General features: G+C 46.7%; 1 protein-coding gene across 10 annotated transcripts in view; it reads right to left on the bottom strand.

Moving 5' to 3' along the window:
• Positions 1 to 15945, bottom strand: part of LOC111148624 (protein phosphatase 2 regulatory subunit B'gamma) — a 123849-nt gene that overhangs the window by 40025 nt on the left and 67879 nt on the right. For all 10 annotated transcript variants that reach the window (XM_022505353.1, XM_022505357.1, XM_022505355.1 and 7 more), the window contains one exon: positions 9110 to 9309. In XM_022505353.1, coding sequence (XP_022361061.1) covers positions 9110 to 9309 — 200 coding nt within the window. The remainder of the gene's footprint in view (positions 1 to 9109; positions 9310 to 15945) is intronic.

The raw sequence follows: 15945 nt of genomic DNA, 5'->3' as shown, positions 1-15945 counted from the left end.
CTCATAAATTAAGAATTAATTTTAAAACATCCTATGAAAGGGTAACTCTTGGCCGTAAGTTTGGTTCACAATGCCCTTTGTGTCTCAGTAATTTCTCCACTGTGCCCCTAGATGAAAGACAGACCCTTCCACTTGGGAGCTTTAAAAACGCCCAGGTTTTGCTGAGGTGTAACTGACATGCCGTGACTGTGTTTTGGGTGTGGGTGTTTCGTGTAGGGTCTGATACATGTCTGATGTGCATACATCTGTGGAACCATCACACAAGCAAGATAATGAACATATCATCGCCACCCCCTCAAAGTTCTTAGAAGCCTTTTGAAAAAATAATAAATCAGTTGGCTGCAAGTGGGGATGGGTACAGGCAGAACTGGGGAGGGGTGGAGGAAGGAGAAGAATTAACTTTCACTTCCTATGCTTTTGTATTTATCTCACTTACTGAAAACAAACATGCCTTTCTTCTATAATTTAAAAACATCCAACAAAACAAAAGGAAGTTCTCCCAAAATAATTGGAACAAATCTCCAAGAAATGACTTACTGATATATAAAGTAGAAAAATCATTCTCTGGGTTTCAAAAAGCACCATATGTTTTCAATCTCTTTCTAGCTCTCTGCTGATGTGCGTCTCTAACCCACGTGTCTGTGACTTTGGCTAAACAAAAACAACGAAACACAAGAGGAATGCATGATTTAAATCCTCAGTGGAGAGAAATCTGTATACCACTTGAAGCCTTACTGGTTAATACACTATCTCCTTTATTCACAACATGTTTTCCTCTTCCATTTCCAAAATATCTTCACCCTTACAGCAAGCAGTGCTTCCCAGAACACACTGTAAATATCAGATGTAAAAATAGACGAAGGAGAGCGTCCAACGTCAACTCTGAAGTGAGCACAAGACAATCACTCTGGGGCCGTGGGCTGGACACCTCTCCCAAGGACCCCAGAATCACTGCTCTGCCTTTCACAGAAAATGCTGACTTGAACCCTAAGCATAAAAGAACAAACTTGTAAGGCACTATCCGGTCACTTACAAGCAGTACAGGTGAAAACGGTGGGACGGACTTGTCTTCCCTGGAATCCCAGCATGCGTCCTGGTAGACCAGCATTACTGTTCACTTTATGTACAAGGCTCCGTGGGGGGGCGGTTTGAAGAAAACCTATTTACTGATTTTTGATGATAATGTGGTACATGATCATTATGAAAAGTTGTAAAAATCACAAGAAATATGGTAAAATGGAAAAATCTGCATAAGCCACAGCATCCCAAAGCAGCTGCTGTTAACAGCTCACACTGTATTCCTCTGGAATATACGTTGTCTCCTGGGTGAGTGTGGGTGACGGGGTCAGGGATGATACTGTGTCTCATTCTCGGTCGTCACCCCGAACCACAGATGCGGGCCATTCCAGAGCCATCCATTTGACATAAAGTGCCCGGAGCCTCCCAGCTCATCCTGCCTCTGATCTAACCAATACCTTCTTTGATCTTCAGTGGGCATCACTACTAAGCCTCGTTTTAATGTTTTTGTCTCTGCAGGAAGCTCTACACTGAATGGGCATCTACTGAGCTCATGGAAAGCACTGGCCAAACTCAGAAATGGGAAAGCAAAACCAGTCTATCCCTCCTGGGATCTACAGCCTAAGGGAGGTCAGAGCTGCCAGCGCGTTCAGTGGACAGCGCAGGAAGGCTGCTCGGAAGCTATTCTGAAACTTCTGCTGTGCTGAAGAATGACCTGGGGAACACGTGGGTACAGGGCTGGGAAGCAGCATTTCTAACAGGCACCCAGGGGGTGCCCATGCCGCAGCCTCTGAGAGGTGCTCTTCTGAAGAAGTGGTTCTCAAACTCGGGTCTTGGGGCCCTTTGAAACTTCTAAAAATTACTGAGAACCCCAAAGAGCTTTTGCTTATGAGTCATTCTGTTGATGTTGACTGTATTAGAAATTAAACTGGAAAAAAAACCCCATGAATCTATTAAAAAATAACAAGCCCACTGTCTCAATATAAATATACATTTATATAGATATAAATATATAATATATATTATATATAAATAGAAAATGATTTTCATAACAATTAGTTATTTCATTTTCTTTCTTTTTTTCTTTTAAAGATTTTATTTATTTATTTGACAGAGAGAGACAGTGAGAGGAGTGGGAAAGGGAGACTGACTGAGCCACCCAGGCACCCCGTGTCAGTTATTTTGCAAGATCTCCTATCACATAGGATAAAGGTGACTCTCCTGAACGCATGCGTTAGAGGGGTTGACTTCCTGCACAGGTCTTCTGACTCCCCCTAAACTTAATTACTGATTAAGCCAATTGTTGACTGGAAGCCTTACTGATAACATAAATAAATTTAACACTTACTTTGTGTGCTATATGTAGTATATATACTATATTCTTAAAATAAGGTAATCTGGAGAAAAGAAAATGCTAAGAAAATCTTGTGGAGGAGAAAATACATTTATGGTACAGTATTATGTGTATGTGTATATACACATACATATAAAATCTGGAATGCCTGCGTGGCTCAGTCAGTTAAGCGTCTGCCTTCGGCTCTGGTCATGACTCCAGGGTCCTGGGATTGAGCCCTGCATCAGGCTCCTTGCACAGCAGGAAGCCTGCTTCTCCCTCTAACACTCCCCCTGCTTCTGTTCCCTCTTTCACTGTCTCTCTCTCTGTCAAATAAATAAAAAATCTTGGGGTGCCTAGGTGGCTCAGTGGGTTAAGCCTCTGCCTTAGGCTCAGGTCATGATCTCAGGGTCCTGGGATCGAGCCCTGCATCGGGCTCCCTGCTCCGTGGGGAGCCTGCTCCCCCCTTCCTGCCTGGTTCTCTGCCTACTTGTGATGTCTGTCAAATAAATAAATAAAATCTTTTAAAAAAAATCTTAAGGAAAAAAATCCATGTATAGCTGGAACTTCTTGGTTCAAACCTGTGTAGTTCAGAGGTCAACTGCATTTCCTAAAACAAACAAAAATTAAGGGAGAAGAGTGGCATTTTTTCCATTTTTGCTAATCTCTTTACTATCTGGCTTAATAGAAAACAGCCGATTCCCATGTCTGCTTCTACATTCTGAGTGCTGGTTTGGTTGAAATACAGGAGGAAAACAACGTACTATATGGTGACTAACACAACATAATTAAAAAAAAAAAGATGACAGAAAAGAAAAGAAAAAATGTCTTTTAAAGTTTGTAGTTAGAAAAGGGAGGAGTAATCAACAGCCCGTTTGGATAACATGGGCTTCTGTGATACTACATCCAAACTTGACCAACAGTGGTCTTTCTTTCAAGGAGGCGTCTCTGTGTCAAAATCCAATGGGGTGTCTCGGGGTGCCTGGGTGGCTCAGTGGGTTAAGCCGCTGCCTTCGGCTCAGGTCATGATCTCAGGGTCCTGGGATCTAGCCCCACATCGGGCTCTCTGCTCAGCAGGGAGCCTGCTTCCTCCTCTCTCTCTGCCTGCCTCTCTGCCTGCTTGTGATCTCTCTCTGTCAAATAAATAAATAAAATCTTTAAAAAAAAAAATCCAATGGGGTGTCTTGTGTTCTGAATGGCTCTCGGGCCCACGAATGATCATGGAACGTTATTTATTGTGCACCTGGGAAACACTGGTTCCCTGGGTTATGCAGACTCCTGCTGGGGCCTCGTTTCGCCTGCTGGGTTCCTACCACCACTGACCTCAGCAGGAGAGCCTGTGGCCCTGGGAAGCTGATGGACACAAGTTCCAAAATTCAAATTTCCAAAATTCAAATTTTCACCCCAAAACTCAAACTCTGTCATGGACAACAAACACTGTCGGCTATTTCCCTTTAAGTGACCTTCTCTTTTTATTTTCGAGAAGATGCTCGCTAACATTCCTCTGAATAACCAGTCTGGCTTCGAGTGACGTCACGTCAACACGGTGTCTGTGGAAACAGTGGTTTTGCTACCAGCGTGCGGACTCTCAGAAAAATGCCAATGCCTGAAAAACAGATTAACTAGAGAACTGAATTGAAAAAACCAAACAGATGGCTGATTATATTTAAAAAATGACTGAAATGAAGAGATAATGGAGTTTATGTGATTCAGGCCTGAAACTCCCCATGCCCAGAGCTCCCCCGTGGCTACTGCTCCTTTTCATCCTTGTCTCTTGGAAGTTTTTTTTTTTTTTTTAACTTGAAAATAAATTGGGCGGGGGTGGCGCCTGGGTGACTCGGTTAAGCGTCTGCCTTTGGTTCACATCGTGATCTCAGGGTCCTGGGATCGAGCCCCGTATCGGGCTCCCTGCTGGGTGGGAGCCTGCTTCTCCTTCTCCCACTCCCCCTGCTAGTGCTCCCTCTCTCCCCCTGTCTTTCTCTGTCAAATAAATAAACACACACAGTGAAAACAGGGCCTGGCAGCCCCACTCTGGGTAAATACTCGAGAGATGTGCCCATGGCAGCTTGGACACCAATGCTCACAGCGGCGTTACTTATAACTGCCATGGAGCGGAAATGACCCAGATGCCACCCACAGATGAACGGGTCAATCAAAACATGGTGCGTGACATGCATGGAAATACTGCGGAGCAACAGAGAGAAGCAGTGACACAGGCTACGATTTGGATGAACCTTGGAAGCATTATGCTAAGTGCAGGAAGACCACATACCCCAGAATTCTAGTTACACGGTAAATCCGGTGAGACACATCTATAGAGACAGGAAGGCAGTAGGTGAGTGGTTGCCATAGGCTGGGGGTGACAGGTTAGGGAGCAACAGCAGTGACTATTCTTGGGTATGGGGCTTCTTTTTAGGGGGTGAACGTGTTCTGAAAAAATGAGATGTGGGGGCGCCTGGGTGGCTCAATGAGTTAAGGCCTCTGCTTTTGGCTCAGGTCATGATCCCAGGGTCCTGATATTGAGCCCCACATTAGGCCTACTTGAGATCTCTCTCTCTGTTAAATAAATAAATAAATAAAATCTTTAAAATCTTTAAAAAAAAATGAGATGTGATGATGGCTGCACAATTCTGTAAATATACTAAAAATCATGGGCTTGTATATTTTATTATTATTATTTTTTTAAGATTTTATTTATTTATTTGACAGACAGAAATCACAAGTAGGCAGAGAAGCAGGCAGAGAGAGATGGGGAAGCAGGCTCCTCACTGACCAGAGAGCCCGATGGGGGGCTCGATCCCAGAACCCTGGGATGACCAGAGCCGAAGGCAGAGGCTTTAACCCACTGAGCCACCCAGGTACCCCTATTATTATTATTTTTAAGATTTTATTTATTTATTTGACAGAGATTTCAAGTAGGCAAAGAGGCAGGCAGAGAGAGAGAGGAGGAAGCAGGCTCCCCACTGAGCAGAGAGCCCGATGCGGGGTTCGATCCCAGGATGCTGGGATCATGACCTGAGCCGAAGGCAGAGGCTTTAACCCATTGAGCCACCCAGGTGCCCCTATTATTATTATTTTTTAAAGATTTTATTTATTTATTTGAGAGAGAGAGAGAGAGGAGGAGAGGGGAGAAGGTCAGAGGGAGAAGCAGACTCCCCACAGAGCTGGGAGCCCCATGTGGGACTTGATTCCCGGACTCTGGGATCATGACAGTTGCTTAACCAACTGCGCTGCCCCTGGCGACCGACTCTACGAGATCTTTAACATCACTAAAAATATCAGAGAAACAAACAAGCAAATCAATGCATGTGGTATTTTTGCTGGTACCCCAACAGCTGATTCTGCACACTCTTCAGATTAAAAATGAGATCTGCTCTTTTCATTTAACTTGGGTCAACTTGGCCGCTGACTTACAAGTGGACCTCATATTCTGACCTCCATCATTCTTCCAGTATTTGTCATATTACAGTGTTCAGATGTGGGCCCTCCAGAGTCTTGGATCCCGGAATGCAGCCACTGTCCTGTCTGACCATCCATCACTACGCTGCTGCTGAAGCAACCACAACCTCTGTTCTGCGAAACATCGTTAGGTGAGCGGGACCCAGACAACAGTTAAGATCTGAATTCTACAGAATAATGTTCTATGGTTGAACTCCCCTGCCCTCAGCTAAGAAGAGTGAAAGAGTGAAAACCTTTGTGGGATAGAAAGAGTGAAAATGGGCTCAGAGCGAGAAAGAACATCTTTGCTATTAGCTGGGCTGGGGTGACGGCACAAAGACAAGTGCAAAGTTAACAGGAAGTACCGCTCCTCCCGAAGTCACAGAGCAGCTGTAAAATACCAAAAAGACACCATCTTCCCGTTACTACTGCTTTCTTCTCAATGGCCCCAGACCCACTTTGCTATGTACATCGATTACTGTTTTCATCTCTTACATCTAATTCATCCATTACTTCCAATTGCTAAGCGCCCCTGCCATTACATACATTGGGGTGCACCCATGTCCCCGTCCTGCACATACTCCAGCTTCTCTCCTGCCGTGGATCCCACCCGGGCACCCCACCTCTCCACCATCGCTTTCGGGACTGTGTATTTGAAATGGGTGACTTGCATGGTACCTGAATTCTCTCTCAGGACATTTTTTAAGATTTTATTCATTTATTTGACAGAGAGACACAGTGAGAGAGCAGGGGGAGTGGGAGACAGAGAAGCAGGCTTCCTGCCGAGTAGGGAGCCTGACGCGGGGCTCGATCCCAGGACCCTGGGATCATGACCTGAGCCGAAGGCAGACGCTTAATGACTGAGCCACCCTGGCACCCCATGGGCATTTGTTAAAAAGAAAAAACCATACAACAGCCCAGTCTGACAGGCAACATATTTAAAAGAAGTAGCAGGAGGAGTATAACATCTATAGAACTTTGGATTCTCCCAAGTAAGTGGAAATGCGTGTCCTTAAAAACGCGCTGATAGCACGCACACCGACCACGCAATGCTCGCGGGAGCTGGCTAAGTGCTGCCTCAAGGGTCAGCAAAGTGGGGGCATCCAGAGGGAACCGCAAAGGGGTCCCCATCTCTTCAACCTGCCGCACTGGGTCCAGGCACTGCTTGGGGTGAAGGCCTTCTACAGGGCGCTCGAGTTCTGCACACCTACACTCTACCTCTCCCAGGGCCAGAAACCACTGCCATCATCCCCACCATACTCTCTTCTTTTTGCCTGTCCCTGTGAAAAGGAAAGCTCTGGGAGGGCAGAAGTACCGTCCACTACTCTATTTCCTCCCCTAAAAAAGTTCCTGGCCCACAGTGGATGCTCACTCAATAAGGGTCTCTAAGTGTCTTAGGGGGTCCACTGTGCAACACTCCAAAGACCAACCTGAATTTTGGGGGAGGGGACAAAGTGAAGACAGCAGGAAGAGAACCCAGTTAGGACACAATTGTAACAGGGAGAAAAGTTAACGATTATTTAACCTAAAAAAAAGTTCCAGGGCTTTTAGCATCCTGAGGAGTTTAGGTAACATGTGCCTGCTGCGTCAGCTCGAGGGACGGTGATCCGAGCAGCAGGGCGGGCCCCGGTGCAGGGCTGGCGTCTGACCCAAACCAGGCCAACCACGGCCTCATGCTCTGCAGACTCTTCCCTCCTTAACAATGGAAAAACCTTCCAATCAAGTGATTTAATACATAACAAACTGATGTGCTTATAAATTAAAACATATTCATAAATGGGTCTAATTTAAAGATAAAATAAATTTAATATGTAATAAAGAAGCATTTAAAATAAGAGGGGAGGGGTGCCTGGGTGGCTCAGTTGTTAAGCGTCTGCCTTTGGCTCAAGTCATGATCTCAGGGTCCTGGGATCGAGCCCCAGTCAGGCTCCCTTTCCTCTCCCTCCCTCTGCCCCCGCACCTCATGCTCTCTCTCTCAAATAAGTAAATAAAATCTTAAAAAAAAAAAAAAAGGGAAAAGGGAATATATGACTCAGAGAGCAGTGATTTTTCAATCACTTTACAAGAAAATAAAGTTACATCCCTCCTCTGCACCATAAAAGAAAACAAAATTCCAGGAGGATTATAAAAGGTATTGTGAACAACAAAATCATGAAGGTGTCAGGAGAAGTATTAGATTGTTCTTTGAGATTCTGGCATTTGGGAGGCCTTCCAAAGTAAATGAGAGTTGAAATTAAGCAGTAAAAAAAGAGAGTCTCCCATTTTTCTTAGTCTGAACGGGAAGAGCGTCAGGACACTCATCACGTGGTCTGGGGAGGGGAACCACGTGGCCCTCGCAGCCTTGGCCTGGCCACACATTGGTAAATTCTCAACTCTTGAGTTAACAACAAATTAAAATAATCAAGTTGATCTCAACTTCTGACACAACAGATTGTGAAAACTACAAAAAGGTACATTACTTTCAAATTCTTTACCCAAAGCAACATATGAAAGTGAGAAATAAACGTATTTCAGGTCATGAGATTAGTCAATTCTGAAACATATAGCTGTGGAGGAAAAAATTCTGCAACTTAAGAAGGAGTTCAACGAAAATCAGGATATAAAATTTTATATTAAGTAGCAAGGACTCCCCTTATAACCAGGGAGTTCTCATTTCAAAGGTGGAAAAAACACCAACAATTCCAAAAACACTCAACAGAAAATGAATTCAAGGTCAAACAGTATGAGCTCCAAATGGGATCCCGCAGCGGGCCCGGAGACAGGCTGCGGAGTAGGAGCCGGCAGAGGACTGAGCTTCGGAGCTGAATGAAACCGACCTGGAACCAAGCACAGAATGACAGCGGCCGTCAGCCAATCAGGGCGGCCTGTCTCGACACTGCATTGACTGGAGGCCGCTGGCCAGTCAGGGCGCCCTGTCCCAACACAAGCTTGGTCCCATCACTATTTTAACTCTGCCCCATCATTACAATTTTCCTGCACATGTACAGGCAATATATGTTTACTTTTAAACTATAATCGGCACTGTTACACTAAGGAGGGTACAAAAATAACTGGGAATTCCAAGGTACCCAACCCTGGGTGTTCAGGGAGTTAAAGAAGTTAACGCACACACGGCACTCGGACTGGACCCTGAAGGTACCGGTTTCTCTCACTGTCACCGCTTGGACACCGGACACATCCCAAAGATTGTCATTCTTCCAGTACGAACTTCGCCACACGAGGACTGTTTTGAGGGGGTAGTTGTGTTAGGCCCCACCGGCTCAGCTGACGCTGAGGATACCGGGGCCCTGGTGGTGAGTCAGGGCTGGGACAAGCACTTACCATATGGACTACTTCTGGGTAAATGGGCTCTGTGATCACATTCCGATTATGGGTGATATATTCTACCATTTCACTTAAAGCAGCTCGTTTTACTTCCTTCCACTTTAGGTCACTTAGTGGATCGGAAACAAAGTCAAAGAGGACACAACACTGACGTAACTTCTGGATAAAAAGCTTCTCTTGATCAGCAGGAGGAACATCTGAAAAGCAGAAAGCAAAGGATATTGATCGCAAAGATGCTTAACCCCAAATTACTGTGAAACACTTTTAAGCCTTCTACTATTTTTATTTTGAATTAATAGAGATTCAAGATGAGAGACAGGGAAGGGACAGAGAGAGGTCGAACACTCCCCAAACAGAAAAACAACTAGCAGCTAGTCACTGCTCAGCTCATATGCGTTGTAGGATATAATTTTTATACTATTTACTCTCTAAACCACATTGAGAGGACGGTTCAAAATAAGCCCTCTCAATGCATTCGTTCACGCAACAAATATCATCTGAGCACCAGTTATCACACGCTAGTGCTGTGCTAGGCAAGGGAACGAGGGCCAAACCACAGGCCCCAGTCTGGGGTGGGCCAGACCTTCCCACCAGTGACACCTGCAGAACAGGCAAGGTGAGCTGAGTGACAGGGCAAGGGCACGTGGATGTCCCTTGGCTTGCTGGCAAACAGAGCTAGTGGCATCAGTCTGCAAACACATGGAGTCACCACCCCAGCGTGCCACGAAACACGTTTCATTCCTCATTCTGGGCCACAGTCAACACATACCACGTAGGATACCTGGTGATCTTCATGAGGACAACGGTATAAAAACAGCGCAGATAGTAAGTAACAACACTCATGTGACTCGGTGAGTGCTTGTCTGGGCCAGGGCCATACTATAAGCTTTCTCCACATTTACACATTTATTTTTCCCCCACGTAATCCTTACCACGACACAACAGAGATAAGAAACAAGTCTAGAGGGTCATCTTGGGGCTGGACAGGGAAGGAGCCCTGCACGATCTTCCAGTATTCTGGGAAGTGTGGAAAACCACCGGCCAGCGTGTGTCTGACAGCTGCTCTGGGGGGGAGGAGCGGGGCGGTGACGGGAACCCACAGGATTTAGCGATACATACACTAGAACGGGTCCAACACTGGCAAAATGTCTCCAAAGATTTGCAAACCCAGGGAACCAGTATTTTCAAAGTGATCAATAAATCGTGTTACAGTATCATTCAAGGGCAAGCGAACCACTCGGAGTGAAAGTCAGCCCACTGGATTTTAATGGAATAAAATGTATGGACAGCGGGTTCCATGGTTTCACAATCCACACTGCATGTTCCTTCAAGAAGCTGCCATTTAAGTTCTGGTGTCACATCGAGAAAATGTCCCTAACCATCTGAAAAGGCTGTAAGACACTCTCCTTTCCCCAAACATGTATCTTCGTACACGTGAACCCAAACATGCCGCAACAGAGCGAATGCAGCAGCAGGCGGGAGAACCCAGACACGGGAGAGATCTGCACCAACATAAAACAATGCCGCTAAGTTGGTCTTTGTTTCATAAAATATGGCTCTTTTCATAAAAAACATTATTTCTGTGAACATGTCATTGGCTTCTTTTTCTTTTTTTTTTTAACGATTAGAAGTGAATCTCTCTTTTTTTTAAAGATTTTATTTATATGTCCGAGAGAGAGAGCTCACAAGCAGGGGGAGCAGCAGGTAGAGAGAGAAGCAGACTCCCCGCTGAGCAAGAGCCCCATGCGGGACTCAATCCCTGGACCCTGGGATCATGACCTGAGCCAAAGGCAAACACTTAACCGACTGAACCACCCAGGCATCCCTTGGCTTATTATTCTCTATTTTAGCATATGTGCTGCCAAAGCGATAAATATAATAAAAATACACTTTATTTTTCTGCTTTAATTTGGAATAGGGTCAATACTGGTAGGTAAGCCCAAATACACGAAAGCTCCTACATAATTTTTAGGAGTATGAAGGGGTCCTGAGCCCAGAGACCTGCTGTGCCCCCATCCACCTGCACCCCAGTGAGCACCCCCGTGCCCTTGGGCTTTCCTGCCTTCAGTCACTCATGTCGTCACCCTCTTCACAGCGACGGTCCCTCCCTGCTCAGAGTCCTTCTCCAAGGCCTGTCCTTCTGTCCCGGCTGGATGAGGCGCCGCGTTCCGAGTCACCTGCTCAGCACCTGCTGTGGCTTGAAACACAGTCAGCGATCCTGTGTAGTATTTTTCTTGCTTCCCCACACCTGCTCCTTGAGGGCGGGGGCCAGGTGATTATGTTTTCCAGTTCTCCGCACCCCCCAACGCAAACAGCGGGCACGCAGACATTGCCACCTGAATGGACGTGTTTGGTGGGAAACTGCGGGTCCCCAGAAGCGGCACAGGGCAGGGCAAGGGAATCAGGAGACACTGCTGAAGGGACACTTAGGAAAGCGCAGGTTCGCACCTGATTTATCAACATTCCGAGTGCTCAGTGACCGCTCAATCATTTTATTTATTTATTTATTTTTTTAAAAAAAGATTTTATTTATTTATCCGACAGAGAGAGAGATCACAAGCAGACGGAGAGGCAGGCAGAGAAAGAGAGAGAGAGGGAAGCAGGCTCCCCGCTGAGCAGAGAGCCCGATGCGGGACTCGATCCCAGGACCCTGAGATCACGACCCGAGCCAAAGGCAGCGGCCCAACCCACTGAGCCACCCAGGCGCCCCTCGCTCAATCATTTTAAACGAGTGACCATCACGACTCTGTTTGGGTCCAACCTTTTCCAATGAAAAGGTTTCCTTTTCCTTTCCTTTTTTTTTTTTTTTAATATTTTTAAAATTTATTTGACAGACAGAGACCACAAGTAGGCAGAAAGACAGGCAGAGAGAGGGGAGAAAGCAGGCTCCCTGCTGAGCAGAGAGCCCGATGCGGGACTCAATCCCAGGACCCTGATCATGACCTGAGCAGAAGGCAGAGGCTTAACCCACTGAGCCACCCAGGTGCCCCAAGGCTTCCTTTTCTGAACTACTTCCTCGCTTGACTTCCATCCTCTCTCCACGCTACCCTTCATTCACCCTCCTGTTTGCCAGGATCACTTAATGTGCTCAGTCTGTCGTCATGGCTTGTATGTTTGGACCCTACCTGGCATTCTCGTGTTCTGGACCCTAGGAAGCAAAGAAGCCTGTGTTTGCCGCAAGAGACACCTGGTGAGGACCGAGAGAGATGCCGGGAGCTCAAACTGCGTGCCTGAGGCCACCATGCCATTAAGTGGCGGGGCACAGGTAGGACACTGTGCTCTACTCTAGAGCAAGGGATGCTGGGGTCACTCGGGGCGCTGCTACGTCCCACACACATCGAAGCTCCCAAAAGCGTGATTCACTTCTTTAACGCAGTGTAAGAACTGACATTCAGAATAAAGACAAAGCTGTCACCAAAAACACTAAAACAAGTCTGTTCCAATTAAGAGGGAAGAGCAGAGGGGGCCTGGGTGGCTCAGTCGTTAAGCCTCTGCCTTCGGCTCAGGTTTTGATCCTGGGATCCTGGGATCGAGCCCTGTGTTGGGCTTCCCGCTGAGTGGGGACTCTGCTTCCCCCTCTATGCCTGCCTCCTCCAGTGCCTGCTCTATCTCTGTTAAGTAAATAAAGGTAACAAAATTTCAACTTTTGGGAAATTGTGTCAATTCTTCCAGGGTACCAAACAGCTAAGGTGTTATGGTACTATTTTCATTTACAGTTTACCAAAAAAGTCTGTGACTATAATCTCATGAACTCTATTTTTTTTGAAAACTCATTTGTTTATTTTTATAACTTCACGGTTTAAAAGTTTTAAAAACCTTTTAAATTAGCACTGCTAATCTTGAAAGAAGAACGAGGTATGAGTGGCATGAGCTGGGCCGTACTTGACTCTCCTCCCCTGATTATCCATGTAACATGAGCCGAACGTTACAAAACCAACCAGACCCCGAGGTGCTGGTACATTACATTTCCGTATTCCAAACGCAAGACCGCCGCACTCTTAGTAAGCCACTGCCCTGCCTTTGACCCAAACCTTACAATTACTTTCATGAAGCAGAATAAAAAAAATGGGCTCTGAATTTTGCCCATGAGGGACAGTGGCTTACTTTCCTTTTAAATTGCAGACAGACTACTAACACGGACAGATGCGTTTCAGAACGCGTGGAAGAAGCCTTGATCCCAACAGAGACTAACAGCTAAGCTGTACCAGGAGATAAGACTCAGTGGCAGCCCGTGGGTGCTGCCAGGAACCCCGTGATGGGCTCTTCAACTGCGGGGGAGGGGGATTAAGAAGTCCACCTGCCAGGGACAAGCCCAGCCCTACACTGAAACTGCTAAGAGCAAGAGTGAAATTAAAGAGAAGATCACAGTTCTGGCGAGAGGACACTTTATTATTATTTCTTAAGTTAAGAGCTGTTACATTTTGCACACATAGTATCACAAACACCTTGGGTCTATATAAACCTTTCAGGTACCCCCGCCCCCCATCCTCATGACTCTGGTTATTGTGCACTTGGGACACTTCTCAATTATTTCACGGTAAATCTTGAAGGATACCCAGCAGCAAAATGTAGGGTCACACCCATGCCAAACTGGGAGAGAGGAGCAGGGAGGACACCAGCCCATGAGAAACAGCACAAACGGCACAGGGAGAAGACCGTGTCTTTTTTTTAAAAACATACTCAGTGAAAGGAAGCCAGTCATCTGTGACAGACAGAGCCGCTCCGTGAAGGTTGCCATCCGCGCAGAGCGAACGCACCCCATTTTAGTTTCACACGCACTCCTGGCCCCACCGTGACAGAGGGCAGCATGCCTCCACCTGCCCCACCAGAGTAGCCACAGAGAGGGGGCAGAACTCCTAGGTACCTCCACCTTCTTCTTGTAATCCACACGTAATCCACACGCAGTCTACAAGCCATACACCAGACACTGAGGCTGCTCTGGGTTGTCAGTCTGGAGACCACTGCAGGCTTTCCCCAGGGAGCCCTAAATGGCTAACCGCATCCCAGCCAGCTTCATCGGGGTGTGGCTTCGGTCCCAAGAGGGGCAGGGCCCCGACACTGAATTGTAGGCTGTGATCCTGCAAGGCTGAATTACTAAACTGGGGCCCTACGGGAGGAGGCACCATGCGAACTGTTTGTGGGTAGAAAAAGGATTCAAATAAAAAAGCCAACCGAGCCCACTTCCACCTGATGAGTCTTAGTGGTGAAAAGAAACACTGCAAGATACAGCAGAGACCCAGCTTTCAGTAGGAGAGCTGCGCGGAGACAGCAAACCGCACCCCACCTCCCCGCCGCCTGCCCTGGTGGGACAGAGGTGATGGCTCTGCCCCCATAACCCTGACCCCAGTGAAATAAAGGATGGAGCTGCCCCCAACCGAGAGCCTAGAGGACACCACCACAAGAGATGCTTCCCCCAAAGGCACCCACTGAGGACCTGTGAGCCCCTTCGAGGTCACTCACGGGATATTTGCTAAGCAGCTGACACAGCCTGATTTCCAAGGACAGTGGCCACTGTGTGAGCACGGCGGGGCTCTACGAGCTCATGCCGCGCTCTGAAAGGCCCAGTGGACGGTCACCCAACGGTCCGCGAACGCCTGCAGGCCACGGGCCCACGGACGGGAGACAGCTCCTAGAAAACGGAGACAAACAAGCAATCTCTCCCAAAGGAAGAGCCAGACCTCCAGCGACGGTGTCATCTCGTCTTTCCAATACATCTGTTCTTAGTCCCGGGTGAGGGGGATAAAGTTGGAGGCAGTGGCTAACAACACAGGTAAATCTGTGATTCTCTATGAATAACATGAATCCCACTGAGCTCTAGTTCTTTTATGAGGAAGCAAGGCAGATGGCAAGGTTCTCCCACTTTTAGAAAACAAAAGTTTAGCAATATCGTTTTGTTTTTGAAAGACGAAATTTTTTATGGACCATTTCTGAACCGACTCTTCTTACCCACTGCTGCCTGCGTCCCCTCTGTCTTATGTTGAGCACGTGCAGGCAAGGACTGCTGTACTGGTGTGCGAACGCCCCTCACAGGACCTACACCAGCCTTAGCTCCTAGAGCCATAGGACTCCGTATCTGTTGGACTAAGTTCTTTCACCTTGTTCTGTTTATGCCCTGATTATGCAAGGCCCTTTAAATTCCCTCTATCAATTTGGGAAGAATGGAGGCCTTTGCAATACTGAGTCTTACAATACATGGACATGGAATATTTCTCCTAAACTCAAGTTTTCCTTAAATGTCTGTCTTCCCCTTTCCTTCCCTTCCTTTTCCCATTTTTCCTTTCCTTTCTTTCTTTTTAAAGATTTTATTTATTTGAGAGAGAGAGAGAGAAAGAAAGCAGTGGGAGAGGCAGAGGGAGAAGCAGACTCCCCACTGAGCAGGGAGCCCGACTTGGGGCTCAATCCCAGGACCCGAGATCATGACCTGAGCTGAAGGCAGACACTTCACCAACTGAGCCACTCAGGTGCCCCCTTAAATGTCTTTCAATAAAGTTTTATAGTTTTCTCTTAAAATGTGCCATATATTTTTTAGATTTATTCTTAGGTGGTTGTTACGTTCTGATGTCACCGTGAACGGTATCTTTAAAAAGATTTAATAGCTGCTGCGACACACACAATGATTCTGGGAACTACTTCTGTATGTAGCTACCCCTGCTTACCTCTTATGAATCCTGACATGATTATCTGTGTATCTTTTCTGTGAATACCATCCTTTCCCTTGTAAAGACTGACGGTGTTCTTTCTCTTGCCTAAGCAAAGTGCCAGGATGTGGCGGGACCAGCTCCCTTTGCCTCTCCAAGCTCAGAGGGAAGCTCCCGCCGGATCCCATGGGGCTG

This window comes from Enhydra lutris, unplaced genomic scaffold (genome assembly GCF_002288905.1).
Source record: "Enhydra lutris kenyoni isolate GAN:26980312 unplaced genomic scaffold, ASM228890v2 scaffoldscaffold20, whole genome shotgun sequence".
NCBI classification, from domain to species: domain Eukaryota; kingdom Metazoa; phylum Chordata; class Mammalia; order Carnivora; family Mustelidae; genus Enhydra; species Enhydra lutris.
The sequence above is the reverse complement of the archived record's forward strand: the minus strand, read 5'-3'. Positions and strand labels throughout refer to the sequence as shown.